Below are 23,078 nucleotides of genomic sequence, written 5' to 3' on the forward strand. Positions count from 1 at the left end.
AAATGGGAGTGCCTGATCACCTCATCTGTCTCCTGAGAAATCTCTGTGTGGGACAAGAAGCTACAATTAGAACTGGATATGGATTGGTTCAAAATTGGGAAAGGAGTAGGACAAGGCTGTATATTGTCTCCCTACTTTATTTAACTTATATGCAGAATTCATCATGTGAAAGGCTGGACTGGATGAATCCCAAGACGGAATTAAGATTGCCGGAAGAAATATCAACAGCCTCAGATATGCTGATGACACAACCTTGATGGCAGAAAGTGAGGAGGAAATAAAGAACCTTTTAATGAGGGTGAAATAGGAGAGCACAAAATATGGTCTGAAGCTCAACATAAAAAAAAACCTAAGATCATGGCCACTTGTCCCATCACCTCCTGGCAAATAGAAGGGGAAGAAATGGAGGCAGTGAGAGATTTTACTTCCTTGGGTTCCAAGAAACAGTCAACCCCAACCAGAAACCTCAAGCTTATGCTATATGCTGTCAGATCTTTATTCTTTTATGACCACATATTCACAAAGGGACTGCTGTGTTGTAGTTCATGGGACAGCTATGTTTGACTTTTGGCCAGGTCAGCTATAGCTCCATTTCAAACACACACTTCTTTAACAATGTGCAATGGGAGCCAGTAAACAACTCAAACAAAAATATAATGGAGTGGGCGTGCTTGGAAGTTTATGCTCTGAAAACAGGGTTGAGGTTTGCAAAAGAAAACAAAGGAAGAAGATGCAAAGTTCGGAAGTTCCCAGGCTAAATGAAACAGCATCCTCCTCCTCCAAACAGCTCCCATAAAACAGTGGGTCATAGCCTGACTCATTAAGGTCTCCCATTTAGAGAAATGGATGGCTTTTGTTCAAGATTCCTGGACAGTTTTTCTATTTTATGCCCTGAAAGGTAGTAATGGTTTAATGGCTTTTTCACAGGAAGCAATTCAGAACAGGAACCAGGGACTTGTTACCCCTGCAGCACTGTTGGCTGCCTTCTGTTTGTGATGCGGAGAAAGGGCACCCCCTGCTGCCTAGGAACAGCCACTACACTAAAATTCACATAATCTTGGTCTCCAAACTGAAAATTCAGCTGTACAGCATAGGATTTGGTCAAATTGTATGCTTTTTGAGTTGCTGCTAATTGCTAATAGATCAGGGGTATGTAAGAATATACTACTACAACAGTCATTCAAATAAAAATCCCAATAAATATAAGGCAGATAGCAACACCTGACTGCTATTTAAGGGAACAATGGTTAGAAACTCAAGCTTGTAATTTTCATTCAATAGGAATTTTCACATATATTTGCACAGAAAATGAAGGAAAGTATCCAGATAATTTCTTCTCATTGCACCATTAATACAGCCATAAGAACTTATTCCCTCAGAACTGTACTCACCCTTTCACATTACGCACAAACACCACTGGTATAAAATATCCAAGCTACTAAGACTACAATCCTAACCTGTTATCTGTGGGTGAGCCCCACTGAATTCAGTGCTTCTACATTCCAATGACTTTGCTGCCAAGAAAGGCACAACATATACATAAAACAGAGCAGGGAACTCCATAATGCAAATTACAGTAGCAGCACCTTATTCTCCCAAACAATCACTTGTCTTCTCCTCAGCTCTATTTTGCCATCTGATAAAAATGATAAAAATGTACCTAATTTCTACAGCTGGAAGAATTAGCCAGAAAAAAGTCTAAAGATGAATTGGGACAATTGGAGTACTTTATTCTAATTACCTTCTAATAATTGAGAATAAAATACTTTTGTTGCAAAGGGTTTTGCTGGGTCAATAAGTTGTTTTATTATCTTTTCCCTGTAAGCTGCCTTGAGAGTACTTTGGGGATGAAAAGCAAAGTGAAAATATTCCAAACAATAATGAAGAAATACACCTAGCGAATGTGAAAACTGTGCCCTCAGGTAATTCAGGCCACTGCATGCAATTACTATATCAAGAAATCCTTGTGCATCTGGTTGAGTCTGATAAGGAAGCTGAAAGCAGCTAGAAGAGCAAGGATATGGGAACTGCACATAAAACACACAGGCCTGCTATGTTTTATCTATCTTAAAACCACACATCTCAAAATGTGAGGCAATCTGTTAGGAGATGCAGCGTAATTGCTAGGGGCAGTGGTAGTTCACCCTCCTTGACCTCTTTTCCCTGCACAGTTTGTGTGCACGAGGGTCAGGAGTAGGCTGCATAGCCCTTCAAATGTTTAGCTGATGAATGGCACAAGGGACAAATGGGCAATTTGCTTCTCTATTTTAGCCTTTAAAGCATGTCGTTGACACAGGTGGCCCTTTTCTTTTTTACAACTTGCCCATTCCTTGATGTGGAATGAGAATGAGCTTTGCAAGCTAAACTGTGTACTTTTGCTTTGTCTTTACTAACGCCAAGATGGCTCTAACAATTCTTCTTACACCTACAAAGGCTAACAAGAACCGAATGTGAGATTCTCTGTTAGGAGAGAGAAAGACAATATACTGTCAAGAGACTAGGGAGGTAATGCCATTCTTGGGGTGGGGGTGGGGAAGAGACAGATATGATAAAAACTACTTAGGTTACAAAATGTAGCTTTCCATGGTGCAGCGTTTTTATTATATTGGTGAAGAAATCTTACTTTTTTATTACGTTCAAAATATATGCAACCTTAAAGAGAGTTTGAGGTTGGGTTGCCATAGATATTTGGCTGAAGGATGATAGAGTAAATCCCTATATGCAAAGATGTCCAATAGCTTGGATGTTCTATGAAAGAATATGGGACTTTGTCAATTCCAAAAGGGTCTACATTTAATTTTAACTTTTAGCTAGCCTTCTGGTTTGTGATTTCCAAAAAAACCAGAGTATTCAACATGTAATCCCTAGCCACCACTAGTCATCCATTCATCTATAGAGTTACAGATTCATATACTGTAATGACAAAGTCTCAGTGATCAGGTGGCACACAAATACTGAAGGTAAACAAACACATTAATACGTTCTAGCTTATGAAGGACAGATAATTACACTTCTGTTGATTTCTCAATAGCTACTTCTTCTTTGATAGGCGCATCTGTGGGCTTCTGTTCTTCCTCCTGCAACATAAACAGTCAAAAGGAGAGGTAAACCTAGAGAACAAAACGAATATAAGCCTCACAAAAGATGTTAATGAGAACCGTAGATAACCATCTGATACTATGCAAATCTTATTGGACATAGGAACCAGAGTTCAATGGGACCTTAAACATGAATAGAATCTCAACCTTGTAAAATCTTGTGGGCAAATTTACATACAGGATGCAACCATTTTGCACATCAGTGGAGCACAATTGTAAAAGTTACATGTGCAACTGTACTTATTTGTGTAAATAGGGGGTGGTTCTTATGCCTTTTAGACAGCTAAATCTAGAACTGAATGTAATACTTTTTGGGTGAAGTCCAAATTATGTTATGGGCATCATAACATTTATTGGACTGATGTAAACCATCAATGTTTCTGAGCATAAATGTGTTCCAAAGCCCCAATGCTGAAAAATATCCAGTTATCCAGATGCACAGTATTTTATGTCAGCATGAACAGCAATCATGTTTATACATAAGCCTGACCATCCAAATAATTTGAATTTTTGTGAAGCAACTGGGACATGCAAGATTACATTGCACTTTATGGGTTTTTTTGTATTAAAAAATGATTCACAAATAACTCACCAAAAAACAAGACAAAACAAGACAAAAACTAATCTAGAACTGGAATCAGAAATGTGATTAGTCAGTGTTGCTTGAACTTAGAAATACTACTTAAAATTCATTCTCTTTCAGACTATTGTCAGGCTGGATTCAGTTTTTTGCAACCTTAATTAAATACAAGCTTTGTAATCATGAAAAACCCTGAGTAATTTCAGTGTGCACTCCCACACTAATACTGGAACACAGTGGCAATAAACAAACATTCAATCCCTTGACTATTTTATAACTTCAATTACCCTTTAAAAAGTTAATAAAATACAAACCCAGGTTTCCCATTTTTATGCATTTTGCTAAAAGCTAATCTCTTAGCAAAGCAATATTTTAGTAATCACAAATAGTAACAACAGTTGTATGAAGAATGATAAATTCAAACTCAACCACCGTTTACTGTGTACATTTGCAGTATAGGAAACTGTAGCACAGAATATACATTACTTAGAATCACTGAGCATTTCAGCAAACCCCCTCCGCCCTGCAACAGCCTTGCTCGCTTTTTAGATATAAACCATCTCAGCTCAGCAAAATCACTTGAAAACAAGCTCCTCTCTTCCACCTCAAAAAACTGTGTTGAATGCAAAGATCTTACATGTCACCCTTCTAGTTGTAGATCTAGTTCTAGTGACAAAAAGTACATATTTTATTAAAGATTTGTAGCTGGTTACCAGACAATTCATTCAAAAATCTCAAATGAACACAGTTGCACATCTACAATTCTACAATCAATATATTCTCTATGGCTTCCTAATAATGAGCATCATTTAACATCAGTGCTAGATATAGTCCTAGTTATATATTTTATAAACAATTGCCTACTGGTACTAAAGACATTTACCCAAAAGAACTTTCAATTAAACTAGTTCAAATGCTGAGCAGTTCAAATACACTTGTGTCAAGGATCCTTATCACTATGCATCCTATTACCAAAAACAAAAATATAAAGAGCAGCCAAGATCAGGATGGAACATAATACAAGTTACATGAACTACATAATTAAATAACTGTCTTACACTGAACTATAATTTACCTCTGTTTCTTCTCCTAAGACATCCTCTTCATTTGCCTCCTCCTCAGCTACAAGAAATCAAGGGGAAACGAAAAATTACTAAAATATATTTTACATGTTGTGTGTACAAAGATCTTAGTACTGTAGTCTCCATCAAGACAAAAGCTTCTATTTTAGTTTCATATTATTAAATTAAAATAACCGAAACAACCTCAAAGTTAGGATAATATGGCAAACTGTAGTTATGCACATATTGTTGTTGGCATCTGGCTGGCTCCACAGACAATGGAGTGTGCCTCTGGGGGTGAAGTCAAACTGCTGTATTATCAGCACTAAAGTTACCTCTTGGGCCCAAGCCTGGGCAGTGTGTATGGAGGTCCTAGGCTGCCCAGATGAAAAGAATCTCCTCTCAGCCTGGCTGAGGTGGTCCAAAAGAAAGCAGAGCAGTACGTTTGGCACTAGCTTGGCTGCTGAAAGGAGGCATACAAGATGCCATCCAACCGTCTTGGGGAAAGGCATCAGAAAATGAATGGCAAACACAAGTGACACTGGTGATTATCCTGCTCTGGATGAGGCTGCACACTCCTTGAAAAAGCAGTAATGCAGCTTGGGGGTATTCCTTGATCTAGCATTGTCATTTGTGGCCCAGGTGGTCTCAGTGGCTCACAGGGTCTTTTGACAGCTTTGGCTGGTTTGCTCACTGCAACTGTTCATGGAAAACATTAGCCTAGCTACAGTGATGATCCATGTTCTGAGAGTTTCCCATCTAGAATACTATAAAGCATCGTATAGCACTAGAGGCAGCACTTTTTTCTAAAAAAAAATGTTTAGGGTCTCATTTTCCTACTCATATTGAAATACTGCCCCTCAATGAGGCCAAACTTAGATTCACAAAATGTTTAGGGATATGTGTCCCCCTGCATCCACCCAGAAAAAAAGCACTGACTAGAGGTATTATGGAGCTGAGAGTGTGGAGGAAAGGGACAGAGGCAGGACACCAGGCATGTGGTGAAAATGTGCTGGAATGTGCAAAGGTGTATTTCCTTTTGTCTTGAATTTCCCACCATTCACCCTCACTGGATGTTGTTGTTCAACATATTTTTAAATGGCCTGGATGAAAGTTTTGAGGGGATGCTCATCAAATTTGCAGAGGACATCAAACTGGGAGAGGTAGCCAATGCCACTGAAGACAGAATCAAGATTCAAGATGACCTTAACAGATTGGAGAACTGGGCCAAAACTAACCAAAGGAATTTCAATAGGGACAAATGCAAATTTCTACACTTAGGCAGGAATATCCATTTGCATAAATATAAGATGGGGGATACCTGGATAGCCTGTAGTTTTTCTGGGATAGCTCAGCCGGTTGTGGGTTCAAGCCCCATGTTGGGCAAAGGACTCCTGCATTGCAATGGGTTGGACTATATCAGCGTTTCTCGAGACGCTGGCTGGTGTGCCGCGACGTGCCGTGACGAGAGGGGCGATTTGCATTGTCACGTGCCTGGCGGCCGCCAATATACGGACGGCTTGTGAAGCCTTATTACAGGAGATTGCAACCAACACAGCAATTGGCAAGTGTTTCTTACAATCATAATTATAGTCAATATAGGGCAGCACAGAGTTAATTTTTTAAACTTTTTTAATGGTGGTGTGCCTCGTGATTTTTTTCACGGAACAAGTGTGCCGTGGCCCAAAAAAGGTTGAGAAACACTGGACTATATGACCCTCATGGTGCATTCCAACTCTACAAGTCTATGATTTTATGATTCTAGTACTTATGAAAAGGATATAGGGGTCTTAGTAGACCACAAGCTTAACATAAGTCAACAGTGTGATGCAGCTCCAAAAAAGCTAATGCTATTCTAGGCTGCATCAACAAAAGTATAGTGTCCCAATCAAGGCAAGCAATAGTCCCCCGCTCTATTCTGCCCTGTTCAGACCACACCTGGGGTAATATATCCAGTTCTGGGCACAAATTAAGAAGGATATTGACAAGCTGGAATGTGTGTAGAGGAGGGCAACAAAGATGGTTAAGGGTCAGGAAACCAAGCCTTATGAGGAACAGTTGAAGGAGTTGAGTATGTTTAGCTTGGTAAAGAGGAGATATGATAGCCATTTTCAAATATCTAAAGCGCTGTCACATGGAGATTCTGACTAAACACCAGAAAGAACTTTCTGACAGTAAGAGCAGTTTGAATGCAGAACGGACTCCCACGAGAAGTGGTAGACTCTCCTTCCTTGGAGGTTTTTAAGGGGAGGTTGGATGGCCACCTGTCATATATGATCTAGCTGAAATTCCTGCATTGTGGGTGTTGGACTAGATGACATTTGAGGTCCTAACTCTACAATTCTATGATTTAGATTGTAGTGTAACGAGGGAGAAAAGTTTTTATCCATCCAATTTCTTTACACCATACATAATTTTATATCCCTGTCTTGACTCCCCTTACTCATTATTCTAAATGAAAAAGCCCCAAACATTATAATCTTTCCACATAAGGGAGTTACACCAGCTCCCTGATAATTTTCACTGTCCTTTTCTACTACTCTTCTAGTTCTACAATCTCTTTTTTAAGAAGTGGAGACCATACTTGTGTGGCTCCACCACAGATTTGCATGAGTATGTTTCTTTTTTATCCCTTTCATAACTATTCCTACAATGGAAAAGCTAGTTACCAATCCATAAGTGAAACTGCCCTCTTATTCCATGACAGTTAAGTTTACTAAGGTTGCATTCCTGGCCCCACTTACCTGCGAGTAAGCCCCACTGCGTTTATGTGTTTGTTGAGGGAATTGGTTGAAATCTTTTGGAAAGTTCAGGTATACTAGGTCTATCAGATCAGCCCTATCCACAATTATTAATACCCACAAATAAATGTTAAAGGATAGTGAGTCAGGACTTATCTTTGCAAAAGCAATGATCTTCAGCAAGAACTTCTCTTCTATATGCTTGGCAATTTTATCTTTTACAACACTTCCCACCAATTTATTAGAACAAACATTTAAGTTGACCACTCTGAAATGGCTTTAAAGGAAAAAAAGGTGGCTACTTTCAATGTTTTTCACTTCTCTGATATAGAGGGTGATCTTAAAAGACTTCAAACATCTTGGCTGTGAGTCCTGGAAGACCTGCTCCCTGCCTTGTTAGCCTTTTCCACCTGGCTCAGGAGGGCAGGGTCTTGACCAACTACAGCTAAAGAAGCTGAGGCTTCTGAACATATTTCTGGGGAGTACTGTTTGGTGGGGTGAGTTCTGGGGTTTTTGTTGTTGTTGTTGTTGTTAATATTAATTTTTTGTATTTTAATTTTTAGATCTTATAATGATTTATGTGGAAATTGTGCAATTATGGCTGTGAACTTTTTGATGTGTTTTATTTGACTACTTTTGTTATGTTTGTAATTATGTAACTTTTCATGCTGTAAGCTGTCCTGAGCATGGTTTTACCTATGGAAAGGTGCTATACAAATTCAATGGGTCGAGTTAGGCTTGGGCCTCTGTTCTACATCTTCATCAGCTACATAATTTGTCAGTTGAAAAACAGCAACCACCTTATCCTTTAATAAAACTTTAATTCCTTGGCCCTCTAGTGATCCAACTGCCTTCCTAACTAGTTTTTAATTGCTGGCCTTAATATTTTTAGTAATATGTTCCTCAAATTATATGATCTGCTATATTATACTTGCATTTTTGTGCTTGTAATATGCACAAATTTAGATTCTTTTTTTGTTTTCATTTTGCTGACTTCCATTTTCTAGAAACAACTTGTTGCCTCTGAAAACTTCCATGTCTCTGGTTGCTAAGAAAAAGTGACACTGGGGTTATAATTTTCTGTTGCCAGGCTAGCTTTTTCCATTGCCTTTCTACTTTTTGGGTATCAAATGTAATGTTAGTGACTTACTATGATACAGGTCTTTTCTAGCAGCAGGGTTACATAGTCACTATTCTAGGTTTGTGTTTCTCTGCCAGCCCAGGCAGGAAGCGTATGATTTGTTTCAATGCTCCTCCTAGCTCCTCAGTTTTCCCTTCTGGTCAAGCTCTAAAAACTGTAGGATCTGCAACACAACTGAGAAACCTAACAATGTCACGGAAAGAACCTCAATTTTAATGGCTTGTGAACTGTGTGTTCTAAACTATTGATTCTTGTTATGTTGTTTATAATTGTTGTTCTAGACTGCAACTTCAGGGTAGAATTTCTTAATTTGTGTACAATGTATTGAACATAGTTGGCATTATGTATATTATTATTATTATTATTAGTAGTAGTAGTAGTAACAAGCATACACTGAACTAAACTGCTCTGATAACAATTTATATGACCACCTCTTGAGAGCAGTTGCACCCTTTTGCCAGAAAAGGTCCATATCACAGTTAAGTGACCAAAGTTACATTTTCCTGGCAGCCTGGACTAAAAAAGGTAAAGGTAAAGGACCCCTGACAGTTAAGTCCAGTCGCGAACGACTCTGGGGTTGTGGCGCTCATCTCGCTTTACTGGCCGAGGGAGCCAACGTTTGTCCGCAGACAGCTTCTGGGTCATGTGGCCAGCGTGGCTAAGCTGCTTCTGGCGAATCACAGCAGCACACGGAAACGCCGTTTACCTTCCCACCAGATAAAGCATCTTATACTAGCAGTTGCTTCCTTTGCAGACATGCACTTCATCCTTACATTTCAAAAGGTTTCTGTTCTAAAACAGTGTCTTCAACAGTGTGAATATTTATCCATGTCAGTTGTGCCTTGTACTGAAAATAAAACCTGTGAACATGTAGTTGGGGTGGGGGGTGGGGTTTGAATCTGTCTCTCTTAGTTCTAGAAACATTTCTCCTGACCACTGCGGGTACTAGAGAGTCTGGAAAGGGCCAGCTCATGTTTCTTTTCCTTGTATCTGTCACTGACAAAGATTCTGAAGGGAATGGTGAGGGTTCTGCCAAAAACACATCCATGAGATTGAACAAAATGCAAAAATGCAATGAATGAAAAATTTAAGCAAAAGCTTCCAACCAGCTTTCTTGGCCATGCCAGAAAAAGAGAGGTGAGCACTTGAGCCAGAGGTTTGTTCACATAACATTAAACCATGGTTTAGCATGGCATTAGGGACGCGGGTGGCGCTGTGGATTAAACCACTGAGCCTAGGGCTTGCCGATCAAAAGGTTGGCGGTTCGAGGGGTGAGCTCCTCATTCCTTGGTCCCAGCTCTCCTGCCCACCTAGCAGTTCGAAAGCACGTCAAAGCACAAGTAGATAAATAGGTACCACTCCAAGCGGGAAGGTAAACGATGTTTCCGTGTGCTGCTCTGAAGCGGCTTTGTCATGCTGGCCACATGACCCGGAAGCTGTCTGCGGACAAACGGCGGCTCCCTCGGCCAATAATGCGAGATGAGCGTGGCAACCCCATAGTCGGTCACGACTGGACCTATGGTCAGGGGTCTCTACCTACCTACCTACCTTAGCATGACATTAGAAAGTGGCCTATGTCTTGCTTAATCATTTCAGAACTTTATATGAAGAGCAATTAATAAACTGAAGTCAAACAGGGAACCTTTGACTCTTGTACAGAAAGATTGTAAACAGTTTCACAACGAACATCCGAAAAGCAACACATTTGTTTAAATATTTATGGTAACCTCTGCTGGACTCTGCTCTATCTTGTTAGAAGAATCTTGGTAGAGTGTAGAAAGAATGCAATGTAGGAACCTACCATGCTGCTCAAGATAGGTCTGGAGTCTATTGATGAGATCCTGTTTGTTTCCTTTTGCCTCCAGGCCTCGGGCTAAACATTCCTGCTTCAGCTCAGCTAGCTGTAAAGTAGAAGAGACTTTGCCTTAATAAAGAAAGTGTAGCTGCCTACAGGTTAGGAAGGGAACATGTACAAAAATGCAATAAACAGAATGGATAGATATTAAAGGTTTTGAACAAGCTAAGGCTGTGTATATTAATGAGGACATGGGGTTTATTTAGATTTTTTTCAACACTCATTTTATAACATTTGAAAAGGAAGTCTGTAAGAATCTGCAGTAAAAAACAAGACCAAAAATAGAAGATTCTCAGTCTCACAATAGTTAATAAAGTCAACTTATGAAGTGAACTTTTCACTGGTCTAGACACCTCAGAACTTTATTCATGAGACTAGTTTTCCTCAAGGAAGACTTCTCTCTAAATGCACATAGTAATATTTTGTTCCTGGGAAAATGAGATCTCACTAAGTTACCCACTACACCTCCAACTGCTCCAACTTTGTGCAAGAGTAACATTACTGGTGACAACCATCACAATTCTATGCTGCTCCACCACATCTTCTATAAATTTGTAGTTTTACTCTGTTATTACATCCTCTTGGGCTGTGTGCCTTCCTTCCACCTTCCACACTACAGCTGCCATCACCAGGAGTCATGGTGTTCATAAGGACCTACCATGGGGCCCACAAGGTTTTCAGATTGCTTCAATAATTTATAATGTATATAAACATGGAAAGTATATAAGCATGATCTTATATAAGCTGCCCTGGGAACTTTTCTGGCTGAGGTGGGGATGCTTTGAATGTATAACAAGCATACAAGGGGAAACATTTATTTCATACTGTGAAGTTCCTGGTTCCCCATATTTATCTCTGCAACTTTACACAAGCATTTTGTGGCAGGAAGCATCAACCTGGAAAATGGGAGGGCGATACTGGTTGCCCAGAACCAGGGGCAGCAATGACAGAAAGTTCAGCATGCAAACTGAGAGGGAAATAGGACTGAATTACCGGTATATAAAGTGGATTTATCACAGCAAGTTCCACTATATTCAGGTTGTACTTATTCCTATATACGTGGGCAAAGGTTTGCAGCCTTTATACTAGAGGCTCATGCTTCATTGAGTAACCAAAGGACAAGAGAAGAAATAGGCTTTTAAAAGATCATTTGTAAAATGAAGTGTTCTACTGCTCCAGGTTGAGACTTCCATTCAAACACATTCAACTTTCATTACCTAATTTCACTGGAACACACAATTTTATACAAATACCTGCTTGTGGCCGACTTCCTCCCTCCTACTTATTTTAAGTGCTATTGGGGCAGGGCCATTTCCTGCTAGCCTTGCCACCAGAGAGCTGGGGAAGAGGAGTTAACATAGTCCCTCGCCTGGTACCCCTTCAAATGTTGCTGGGTTACAACGTCCATCAGCCCCAGCAAGCATGGCTAATGGTCAGGGATGACAGAGGAGCTGTCGTCCAATAACCTATGGAAGGCAGGTAAGGTAAAGGACCCCTGGGTGGTTAAGTCTAGTCAATGGTGACTATGGGGTTGCGGTGCTCATCTCACTTTCAGGTTGAGGGAACCGGCATTTGTCTACAGACAGCTTTCTGGGTCATGTGGCCAGCATGCCTAAACTGATTCTGGTGCAACGGAACACCATGACAGAAGCCAGAGTGCACGGAAATGCAGTTTACCTTCCTGCCGCAGTGATGTGCTTTCAAATGGCTAGGCTGGCAGGAGCTGGGACAGAGCAACAGGAACTCACTCCATCGCAGAGATTTGAACTGCCAACCTTCCAACTGGCAAGCCCAAGAGGCTCAATGGTTTACTAGGTTAGCATAACATCCTCCATCACTAAAAGGAGAGAGCACTGCTTTGTACTGAATTGTTAAGAATTAGCTATCAGCCACTTTGAGAACTATTCATTCCAAATGACTTACTAACTGAAGTAAAATAACAATGATATGCTTCCAACTTTTATTGAAAGATTACACAAATCCGGGGAGGAGATGGTTATCAATGGCTACTAGCCATAATAGATATGCTCTACCTCCACAGCAGAGGTGCCAACTTGAATAAAATATTTGGGGGCGGGGCAAGTAAGTCCCACATAATCAATCATAATGGGGCTCACCCGTGCCATGTGAATGGCAATGCCCACCAGGAGTGCCAGTTTGGCCCTGTGACTGTGGGTGCCATGCAGCGTGCATGGCCCTAGCACCAAAATTTGAGGGTGCCTAGCCCCCTTCATGGAGAATTTTGGGGGTCCCCAGCTGTTCGAGTGCTGAAACATCTGAAAACCGAAAACTCAATAGCCAACAGCTAGGCCTCAGGATCTTGCACTCACTGGAAGCTGCATGGCATGTTTGACTTCCGAGGTGTGTTCGAAAATTGAAGAATTTACTGCTGGGTTTATGGCATTGGGAAAATGAATGTTCGTCAACAGAGACATTCGAAAACCAAGGTACCACTGTATCTATATGTGTGTGTGTGTGTGTGTGTGTGTGTGTGTGTGTGTATCTATATACACGTCTGTGTAAATATAAGTATGTCTATATATTTAAGTGTGCATGTATCTGCGTGTGTGTGTCTATCTATCTATCCCTCCAGGCCCTCTCAAATAAATTTGGGGGGCCGAAGAGTTTGCTCCTTTGCTCCACAGTTTGAGGCAGCAATGCTTCCGACTACCATTGCTGGAGACCACCGGAGGGGAGACTTTTCTCTCGCGTACACATATCCCACAGGCATATTGGCTGGTAGTTGTGTGAGAACAGGATGCTGGGCTGGACAAATCCCCTTGCCTGATCCACCAGAGCGTTCAGGTCGGGCTACGCAGCTACCGCCAACCAACGTGGGCGAGGAGAGCACTGCCCCTTCCTGCAGGTGGGGGAGATGCCTGCAGGTCCAGCCGGCCTCAGAGGGGAGCGCGGCGCGACGGAAACCGCCGCGACTCTTTCCCCGCCCTCGCGAGAACTCGGCGGCCCGGTTGGTCTGATGGCGCAAAACCCCACAAGGAGTCTGAGGGGGAGGGAGGCAGCTCCCTCCCTCAGGTGTTGCCGCCGCCGCCAGCCTGGAGTGAGGCGGCGGCGGAGGAGGAGACCAAGCGCTGTTCCCTCAGAGTATGAAGAGTCCGCCCCACCCGCTCAGACCCGGCCTCAGTACCTTCAACTTGTGCAGCTCCACTGTTTCCGCCGCCATCTTCCCTTCGCTTTCCCTCAGCGGCCTCCTCCCCGCGCGTCCCGGCGGCAAACCGTGCGTGCCCGCCCAGGCCCTGCCGCCCAATCCGGGCCTTGCTTTCCCTTGAACTTTGACGCTTCCCTAACATCCGCCTCGCTAATTGGCTCGTTGTTGGGTTTTTTTAACCGGGAAACGGGGAGAGAGACGAAGAGCGGCGGTAGAGAATAGCCAATGGGGAGGCGGCCAGGAGGGGCCGGAGCGCCTACCCTATTGGCTGATTGGCGGGGGGGCGGAGACGAGGAATCGTTTCCTGGAGACCGCCTGCCTGCGGAAGCAGAAGCAGCAAGCTTACGGGTGCCTCGCCTTGTCCCTCCCTCGCTAAGAAGAGACGCCGCCGCCGCCGCCGCGGAACCAGCCGCGTAGGTCTCCGTTGTGGGTCGTGGGGAGGATAAGAGCGGGTCGCCGTGGGGAGGAGCTCGCTAACCCGCCCACTTCCCTCGGGCAGGCGGTGTCTCGAGTTCCTGGGTGTCGTTCCTGGTGATAAACGAGTGCTTCGCAGGGAACCGCCTTGTCCCGAGTCGGAGCACCGGCCCACGTGAGCTTAGTGTCGGCTCTGCACTAATAATAATAAAAATTTATTTGTACCCAGCCCATCTGACTGACTGAGTCGCCCCAGCCACTCTGGGCGGCCGCCAGCATATACAGAAACATAATTAAACATCAAGAACTTCCACATACAGATGTCTTCTAAAGGTTGTATAGTTATTTATAGGGCCTTCCGTACGAAGACAAAAAAGTAAAGGACCCCTGGACGGTTAAGTCCAGTCAAATGCGACTATGGGGTTGCGGCACTTTTCAGGCCCAGGGAGCCGGCGTCGACACACAGCTTTCCAGGTCATGTGGCCAGCATGACTAAACTTGCTTCTGGCACAACGGGACACCGTGACAAAAGCCAGAGCACACGGAAACGCCTTTTACCTTCCCACTGCAGCGGTACCTATCTATCTGCTTGCACTGGCCTGCTTTCAAACTGCTAGGTGGACCTCCCAGTCTGGGCTGAATGATTGGGGGGGGGGGTTTAAGACGCTCCTTCAGGTATACAAGGCGGAGGCCATGGTAGTCAAGGATCCAGAGGGGGGGGGGGGCTTCCTGGAGGTATCTGGGGCAGGACCAGGGACCTTCTTGCCTTGCCCAGCAAGCACTCCGCCACAGGACTAATGAGGCAGATTCATTGGCTGCAAAAAAATGGAAGAAGCAGGAAATAGGAATAAGCATAAAATGCCCTACTGTTTTATACCGTGGTTGCCAGTGTGGCACCTGTGGGCTCGCATGCACCCGCAGAGGCTTTCCTTAGCCTTTTTTCTCTCCCCTAGCTCCCCAAAATTAGGCTTGAAAGAAGCACTTTTTTGTAGCTGATGGCAGTGTAGTATGTGAAACAACTCTCTCTGTGTGTGTGTATTTCTGCATTTTCTATTTTACATATACAAATGAAATAATATATAATGTATCTCTGCATCCAGCATATTGTTTTTCCTCTTCAGCATGAATGTTGGCGTGGCCCACAGTGAGGTGAATCCCAACACCCGAGTGATGAACAGCAAAGGCATTTGGCTGGCTTATAGCATCTCGGTGGTTCTCCTCCACATCATTCTTCTCAGCATTCCCTTCTTTAGCGTTCCTGTGGTTTGGACCCTGACCAATGTCATCCATAACTTGGTAGGTTATAACTTTTTATCAGCTCATGAACTTAAGTTCCTTAAGGCTATTTTTTTATTTTATTTTTTGCACCTGAGCCTTTAATGCATTCTCTCTGAGTTTGTGGTGGTGGACCTCAAACTCTCATAGGCTTGCTCTGGGGAATCTTTGGGTTATACCCACTTCCCAGACACACCCTTCAGTGACACGGCTTCACACCCTCCTTGATTCTCATTACCTGAGTGGAATGTGTCCTTGTATTCTGATAGGGACCCTTGCTTGCTTGCATGGGGGCAAGAAATGAATGTGTGTGTGTAGAAACTAGCCTGTTGTACAAAGGGAAGAATTACAACCATGGCATCCCTGCCCGCTTTGTGTGTTGTCATCTCCACACCCCTGCAATGCCTTCCCTTGACAGCCTTCAGGGTGGAAAAATATTCCCTATCCCTGCTACAGATCCTAAGGATTGTATGCGCCTTTTCTCTTTTCCACAAGCAGAGAAGTCTTGATTGTTATCACAGATCATGGGATATCTACACAGTAAAACTTGTCGTCATTGTATGCCGAACCTTCTTCCATATAGGCCTGATATAGAGATGTAAAATTTCTGGAAATTTTGAAGCTCAGAAAAAAAACCCAGGTTTTTCCCCGCCCCGTTTCCCCCCCGGAAAAAAACTGATATTTTCAGAAAAATTGAAAAAATGCTACATTAGCACTTCTTTTTTATTTTCCAGACTGAAAGTCATTCTGTTACTTTAGAAACATAAAATATAACTATGGACAATTTTAATGGGCATAAACTGATCACAACTAGCATTTTAAAAATATAGTGTATCCAAACAATTAAGACAAACATAATTTACTTTTAAAATAATATTTATTTGTATTTGTAACAAATGGAGCAACAATCTCCTGAACTGTTTACTAGTTTATGTGGAACAAAGAAAACTCCACAAAACAAATTTTAAAAATCCAGAAGTAACCCTAACCCTAACCTTTTTACCACTCCTATCAGCCAATCACCCATTCCCACCACCCTTCTGAGTAATACCCCTCCCCACCCTCTGACTATACCTAAGGGTCTGGTGACTTCTGTTTCAGTGTATCTGAAGATGTGTGCATGCACATGAAAGCTCATACCTATGAGAAACTTAGTTGGTTTCTAAGGTGCTACTGGAAGGAATTGTATTTATTTATTTTTAAATTAAGTACAGTATATACGTTCAGGCCCTTTTTGTTGCTCTATATTTTCTTCCAGTGCTTTGAGGCCTAGTGAAGAGGAACAGAACCAATGAATACCACATGCATGCAAAAACAAAACTGAAACCTTTTTCTTTTTCTGGTGACAACAGCACCTCCTAAAGGAAGAAATGTATCTTGTTCTTGCATTGGAGAGTTCAGTTTGTAACCTAGGACTTGCTTGTCCTCACAGAAATTAGAATAATCTGATACCATACATACATATGGTGTACATACATACCATACATGATTTATAAAATATTTGGAACCCCTTATCTTAAAATATTTTATTCATCATGTTAAAATAAAACATTCCATAATCTATTTCCCCCCCAATTTTTCAGAAAAAACCAAAAAAGACTTCAGGAAAAACCTGGTTTCCCCCCAAATTTTTCCGGTTTTTTTCCAGGCCTTCACATCTCTAGGCCTCGCTTTCACCCTCCAAAACTGGCTTGTATAAAAGTCAGAGTGTGACCTCTTGCATCATTGAAGTGATCTCATTTTAAGAATGCAGCTTATGTTTGGACCAATACCAATACAGTGGTACCTTGGTTTACGAACTTAATCTGTTCCAGAAGTCTGTTCTTAAACCAAAGCATTCTTAAACCAAGGCATGCTTTCCCATAGCAGTGGGGGACTCAATTTACAAATGGAACACACTCAACAGGAAGCAAAACGTGTTCTTATTCCAAGGCAAAGTTCACAAACCAAAACACCTACTTCTGGGTTTGCAGCCTTCTTAATCCAAGTTGTTCATAAACTAAGCTGTTCTTAAACCAAGGTACCACTGTATGGAAATTCCTCAACTATTCCTTTTAATCTGAGCTGCACAAGAATCTGAGTTGATGTCCTCTTTCCTGCTGTCCTAAGGAGAGAGAAGAAAGGCCACACTTTTAATTCACTTCTTTTCCACCCCGCCCCCCACCAGGCAATGTATTGGCTCCTACACACAGTGAAAGGGACCCCCTTTGAAACACCAGACCAGGGCAAGGATCGCCTCCTCACACACTGGGAGCAGATTGACTATGGCATACAGTGGACCTCCTCTCGCAAATTCCTAAGCATCTCACCAATTGTCCTGTAAGTACCAGTAATGGCTTCATTTGCACTGCTTTGTCTTTTACGTAAGCAGCAAAGCTTTAACTCTTTTCATGCAGCTAAAAACAGCATGTTTATTTTCCATTAGCTACATCTTGACCAGCTTTTATACCAAATATGACCCTGTGCACTTCATAATCAACACTACCTCCTTGCTGAGCGTCCTCTTGCCCAAACTACCCCAGTTCCATGGCGTGCGCATCTTTGGTATCAACAAGTACTGAAAGCAGTCAGAATATTGACTCTTCCCGAAAGAAGCAACTCTTAACTGCAAAATCCTGATGACAATGCTGCAATCGCATCATCTGAAGCTCTAGAGAACCACACATTAACTTGTAGGGTGGGCTAACAGGGAGAGCGTCACCTGTCCACAGAGCTAAGCAGTATTGAGTTTTGTTTCTTGCCAAGGGATTGAACCCATTCTCCATGCGGCTAGTCTACAATTAGACCGGCACCTCTTCTGGTGGAATGAAAAGACTGAATCCTCAGGAGGGCATGAAATCTCCAGGACCTCTCCTGCAAGACTTCTACTTGAGCTGTTTGTAATGGGTGCCGGAGATGAGCTTCTGGGCGATACAGCCGTTTTGTGTAAACCTTTCTGTTTTTATAGAATTCTGTCACACAAAAGTGTTTATGGGGTTGTTGTTTTTTAGGGCGGGAGGGCCTGGGAACTCTCATGAAAAGAAGTGAACTGTCATGCTGCGATGACTGTAGTTCATGATTCTGCTCCGCAGTTCCCTTTTTTGGTTCATTACCACTCAAGTGCAAATCCTCGAGTCCACCACGTAACCTGGCTTCTGTTTTCAAAAGAGGTTTTTAATCCTTCTGGTTATAAAGGAGACATGCAAGACCGTGTTAGTGGTGCAGCAGTCAATTAAAAATACAGCTTTTGTCAACGTTCCATGCTGCTTCTGTCCACCTAATCTCTTATCGGAGAGGCTGGATGCCTGCATAGCATGGTGACGGCCTCCAGTGCCATCTTTTATTTACCCAGAGTGCCTCCAGGGCTGGGAGAGACCGACCTTTCTAGTTTAACACAAAAATATTTTGGGTGATTGGAACTACAGAGTTAAAAGCTACCCATTCTCAAACGAGGAGGGTCCAGATAGGCAACAATCCAGGCAATGTGGATTTCAAATACAGAAATCCTGTCTTTTAGCCTTGCCAAATTTGCCTTTTGTGACTGCCCCCCCCCACCTGCTCAGGAAGCTGTTGAGTTGCTGGCACAGTACTGATGCATTCAATAAGGGGTTGAACCAACCAAGGCAACTTGGCGTACACCAGGCGTCGGCGCCAACATTTTCTGCCCATGGGCCGTGCAGACGCAGAAGGGATTTCCGGTGCCGCACCGCCCATGTCCCAAACACCAGAAATGGCTTCTGCACATGTCCGCGGCTGTGCAGAAGCGATTTCGGGTGCTGGCTGCCCATTTCCAAAATGTCTGCAGCGCCAGGAATCGCTTCTGCGGCTGCGTAGACGCTATTTCTGGCGCCGCTCGGCAAGCCGCCGCACCACTTTACCGCAGCGCGCAGGGGCGGCTTGTTTCACAGGCGGCCCGTGGACCGGATAAACGGCCTCCATGGGCTGTATCCTGCCCATGGGGTTGCCGGTGCCTGGTGTACACGGTACATGGTAGTGAATGTTAACATCTGAAAAGGGAGCTTGTTAACAACTTGCATTTAATTTCTAAAAGCATCCTTCCCCCAGCAGTGGACAGATGCTAGTGCTGGGATGGACCAGGGGTAGGCAACCTAAGGCCTGAGGGCCAGATGCCGCCCAATCGCCTTCTTAGTCCAGCCCGCGGGTGGTCCGGGAATCAGCGTGTTTTTACAGGAGTAGAATGTGCCCTTTTATTTAAAATGCATGTCTGGGTTATTTGTGGGGCCTGCCTGGTGTTTTAACATGAGTCGAATGTCAGCTTTTATTTAAAATGCATCTCTGGGTTATTTGTGGGGCATAGGAATTTGCTCATTTTTTCTCTCCAGAATATAGTCCGGCCCACCACATGGTCTGAGGGACGGTGGACTGGCCCACGGCTGAAAAAGGTTGCTGACCCCGATGAACTACTGTATAGATTCCATCTCCTTCCAAGTGAGGACAAAATCATTGCATTAATGGCTCTGCCTTGCTATATTTTTCTTGTGAAGAATGGGGAGTATTGTGTGGCTGGTGAAACTGCACCAAGCTGCTTATTTTCTGCTACCCAGAAGGCTGCAGCTGGAATATGCACACCATATAGTTGCAGCAATGCTAATTCTTTACACACACACACACACCTACCTTCCTCATAGTCAAATCAGCCCTAGTTTAGTTTTTAGTAACTCCAAAAGTTTACATGTTTTCATATATCCTTCAGCCAATATTCAAACAATGCTGTGGTCGTACAGCGGCCCAGATGTTGGTTTTAGTTCCTGGAGGCCAACATAGGAAGGATTTTGGAGGATAGGCAATATCAATAATACATTAACAAATCTTGCTTTTAAGATGGTTCCCACTCCCCAAAATACCTTGAGCCACACCTGTGACAAGATTAATGGCAACAAAAAGGCATGGGGAGAGGGGACACGGGCACACACACAAGCATAGATATCACATGTGTAGAAGGACTCTTATGGTTGGACTCACCGAGATGGGATCTCTTACCCATCCACTGAGAATGTGGACTTGGTACATCCTGGCAACTGACTGACATGAGAATGTCACTCCATCACATACACGCACAGTCCAATTTAAACCAAGACCCAATGACTTTAAATGCATTTTAGTGTTTTATTTCTTCCTTTAAAAAACCTTCGAGAGAAGCAAAACTGGGAACCAGTTCTGTGGAACTTTGATTGTAAATTAGAAACATTTCAAAGCTACCACCTGGTAGAAAACATGCCACGTACAAGGGTGCTTTCGTGTTTGCTTTTATTTATTTTTTAAAAGGAGTATGTTTTGTTTTCAACGCCCTTTATTCTCATCACGGACAACTTTGCTACACAGAAATCACGCACACAAAGTAATGAAACCCCAAAACACAAAATATAATTCCTCACAAAGTCCACACTTTATTTTTTAAAAAAGTGATTATTTTGGGTTCATAAAAGGGTTAAAACTTAATATATATAATATGTGCAACTGTAAACAGAAGTATGGGACAAGGCGTCAAATGCGATTATACAGGCAGAGAACTTTAAAAAAGTTTTAGCTTCAAGACCGGGTTATAGTTTATATAAAAATTAAAAACTGTATAGTCTTTCTTCATCAGCTAAAATCTACAGGATTATCTTAAACTCTTAACCGTCATCCAAAAAAATCTTGACAATCTATTATATTCAGTCACTTTATCATTTTTTTAAAATCTCTCTCAAGCTTTTAAACCTTTGTAGCAATTTTTAAAATTTATTTTTTTTACATCTTTACAGCCTTCCAAATTAATGGAAATGACACACAAAACAAATCCAAAGAGACAAAAAAAATGTATACTGGCTTTAACTCAAACCTTTATTTGCAAACAATGTCCAGTGGTTTTGTTACTGATAAAAACTCCCCCCCTTCTCTACACAAATGCCATCTTATATACAATTTTAATTACTACTTTTAATATTTGAAATTTCCCTACCCCACCCCCCACTGTTTTTAACCGTCATAGCTTTGAACGGTTAGCAGAAGCAGCTTTTTCACTCAAGAACATGGTTCTCACCTTGCCAACAAGTTCAAAAAAAGATATTCTTACACACAAACCCTGATTTTACGTGCCCCACCTTGCCCCCGCTATGAAAGTTAAAGTCTTATTGCCACGTTCTCTCTCCGCCTTGTCTGTTGGATCAGGCGAGAGAATATGAGAGGTGGCCTCGGTTAATCAAACAATGCCACTCTTACAGGCATTTGGAGATAGAGAGGTGTGTTATAGTGTTTTTTTTTGGGGGGGGGAGAGGGGAAATGGTGCAATTGTGCGTTAAAAGGCCTCAACTGTACAAAGTTAAGTCGAGAGAGCTTTATCAGTAAAGACCCTGCAACTCTCACCCCCTCCCCACAATATCAACTTAGGTTCAAGGGTACAGCTGTCTTGCAAAGTGATTTCAACAGCAGGGAGACCCTGTGTGTGGGTTTCTCTCTTTTGGGGGGGGGTGTTTTGTCTGTGTGTGTGTGTGTGTGTGTGTGTGTGTGTGTCTGTCTGTCTGTCTGTGTCTCCCCTGTATAATGCCCATATTTTGCCTTCTATTAATACAGAATCTCCCTACGTTGGGGGGAAGATGGCGCTAGGCAGATGGCTCTCAAGATACTGGTTATAAATTGATTTTTTTTCTTCTTAAAAAAAAAAGGAAAAGGAAAAATAGTCATCTATGTACACACAGAGAAAGCATAAAAAACGGGCTCTTTACAGGTTCCCCTTCCCACCCTAAGTTCTGTCCATAAACATGTTCTCCCCTCTTGTTCCTTCCTGCCCAGTGGATGGGAAAGGGGGGGGGTGGCCTGTGGAAACCCACCCGGCAGTCGAGGAAAAACCCTGCAGCCAGAGCATTCTTCCCCATGCTAGTTCAAATATATACACAATATATATAAATAGATAAATAATCCCAAACTCTGCAATGTGCCAACATCTCTCTCTCTCACACGCACACAAGCACACACACACATAAGAGAGTCTTCAGAGCAGCAAGTTGATCATGGGAAACAAGTGGGAACTGGGGTTCTCGAGGGCAACGGGTTTGGCCAGGAGCCAACTCTTCCCCAAACCCCAAATTATCAGAGCTGGGCCCCCTTAGCCATCGGCTCTCTCGTCAAGCACTCACCACCCCACCCTGCTCATCGGCAAAATGGGTTGGGGCTCTACTGGAGAGATGTGCGGAGATTGGCATCTGCCGGACCGGGAGACTGCGTTCTCCATCACGTTGGCACATTCAAAGCCTTGTGGTGTCACCTGCCCCCTTCTTGGTTGTAGGGGCGGGAAATTCAGTCCAGAAGGTTTTTTTTAGGCGACTGGGTACTGTTTTTGGTTTGAGGGTTCTTTTTTTTTCTTCTTTTTTTGGTGGGGGGAAGAAGAGGGGGAAAGAGGAACGACCCCACCCAGATAAAAAATTGCTTCCCACCTCCTCCTGGAAACGCATTCCCATGTCTGCCAGGGGAGCTGTGGCTCTCCGTATTTAGGGAAGAGGGCTCAAAAAGCTGAAGGGCTGGCACAGCGAGGGGCTCACATTAGAAAACAAAAAAATAGCAAAGTCTAACACTTCAAATGAGGTAGGTTCAAGTGCGAATGCTCCTCCCGCATGGAGGATGGGCAGGGTGGGGCAGAGGAAGGGCCTGTTTCCAGCTTCCGCAAGCCGATACCTGCTTTCCGCTGGAAAAAAGTACTTTTCTCTCTCTCTCTCCAAAAAAGCACGTTATTTACACACACACACACACACACACACTCTTTCACTCCCCC

The 23,078-nt window shown here is 43.0% G+C and overlaps 2 protein-coding genes across 5 annotated transcripts in view; one reads left to right on the forward strand and one right to left on the reverse strand.

The window, feature by feature from the left end:
- SARNP (SAP domain containing ribonucleoprotein) overlaps nt 1-13,763 on the reverse strand; it is a 53,752-nt gene extending 39,989 nt beyond the window's left edge. For both annotated transcript variants that reach the window (XM_035103916.2, XM_035103915.2), the window contains exons 1-4: nt 13,622-13,763; nt 10,423-10,522; nt 4,754-4,800; nt 3,010-3,077 (exon numbers count right to left, since the gene is read on the reverse strand). In XM_035103916.2, coding sequence (XP_034959807.1) covers nt 3,010-3,077; nt 4,754-4,800; nt 10,423-10,522; nt 13,622-13,657 — 251 coding nt within the window. In that variant the 5' untranslated portion in view covers nt 13,658-13,763. The remainder of the gene's footprint in view (nt 1-3,009; nt 3,078-4,753; nt 4,801-10,422; nt 10,523-13,621) is intronic.
- A 194-nt stretch (nt 13,764-13,957) lies between these two features.
- ORMDL2 (ORMDL sphingolipid biosynthesis regulator 2) lies at nt 13,958-20,635 on the forward strand. Of its 3 annotated transcripts, none has more exons than XM_035103918.2 (4): nt 13,958-14,055; nt 15,178-15,352; nt 17,499-17,650; nt 19,654-20,635. In XM_035103918.2, exons 2-4 carry the CDS (start codon nt 15,179-15,181, stop codon nt 19,658-19,660), a joined length of 333 nt encoding a protein of 110 aa, XP_034959809.1. In that variant the 5' UTR covers nt 13,958-14,055; nt 15,178; the 3' UTR covers nt 19,661-20,635. The 3 variants fall into 3 exon arrangements, with proteins under 3 accessions (XP_034959809.1, XP_034959808.1, XP_060127974.1); XM_035103917.2 differs by lacking the exon at nt 19,654-20,635 and adding an exon at nt 17,757-18,569; XM_060271991.1 differs by lacking the exons at nt 13,958-14,055; nt 19,654-20,635 and adding exons at nt 14,068-14,231; nt 17,757-18,569.
- Nucleotides 20,636-23,078: the final 2,443 nt, after the last annotated feature.

The sequence above is a fragment of the Zootoca vivipara genome, chromosome 2, assembly GCF_963506605.1.
Source record: "Zootoca vivipara chromosome 2, rZooViv1.1, whole genome shotgun sequence".
Classification (NCBI taxonomy): Eukaryota; Metazoa; Chordata; class Lepidosauria; order Squamata; family Lacertidae; genus Zootoca; species Zootoca vivipara.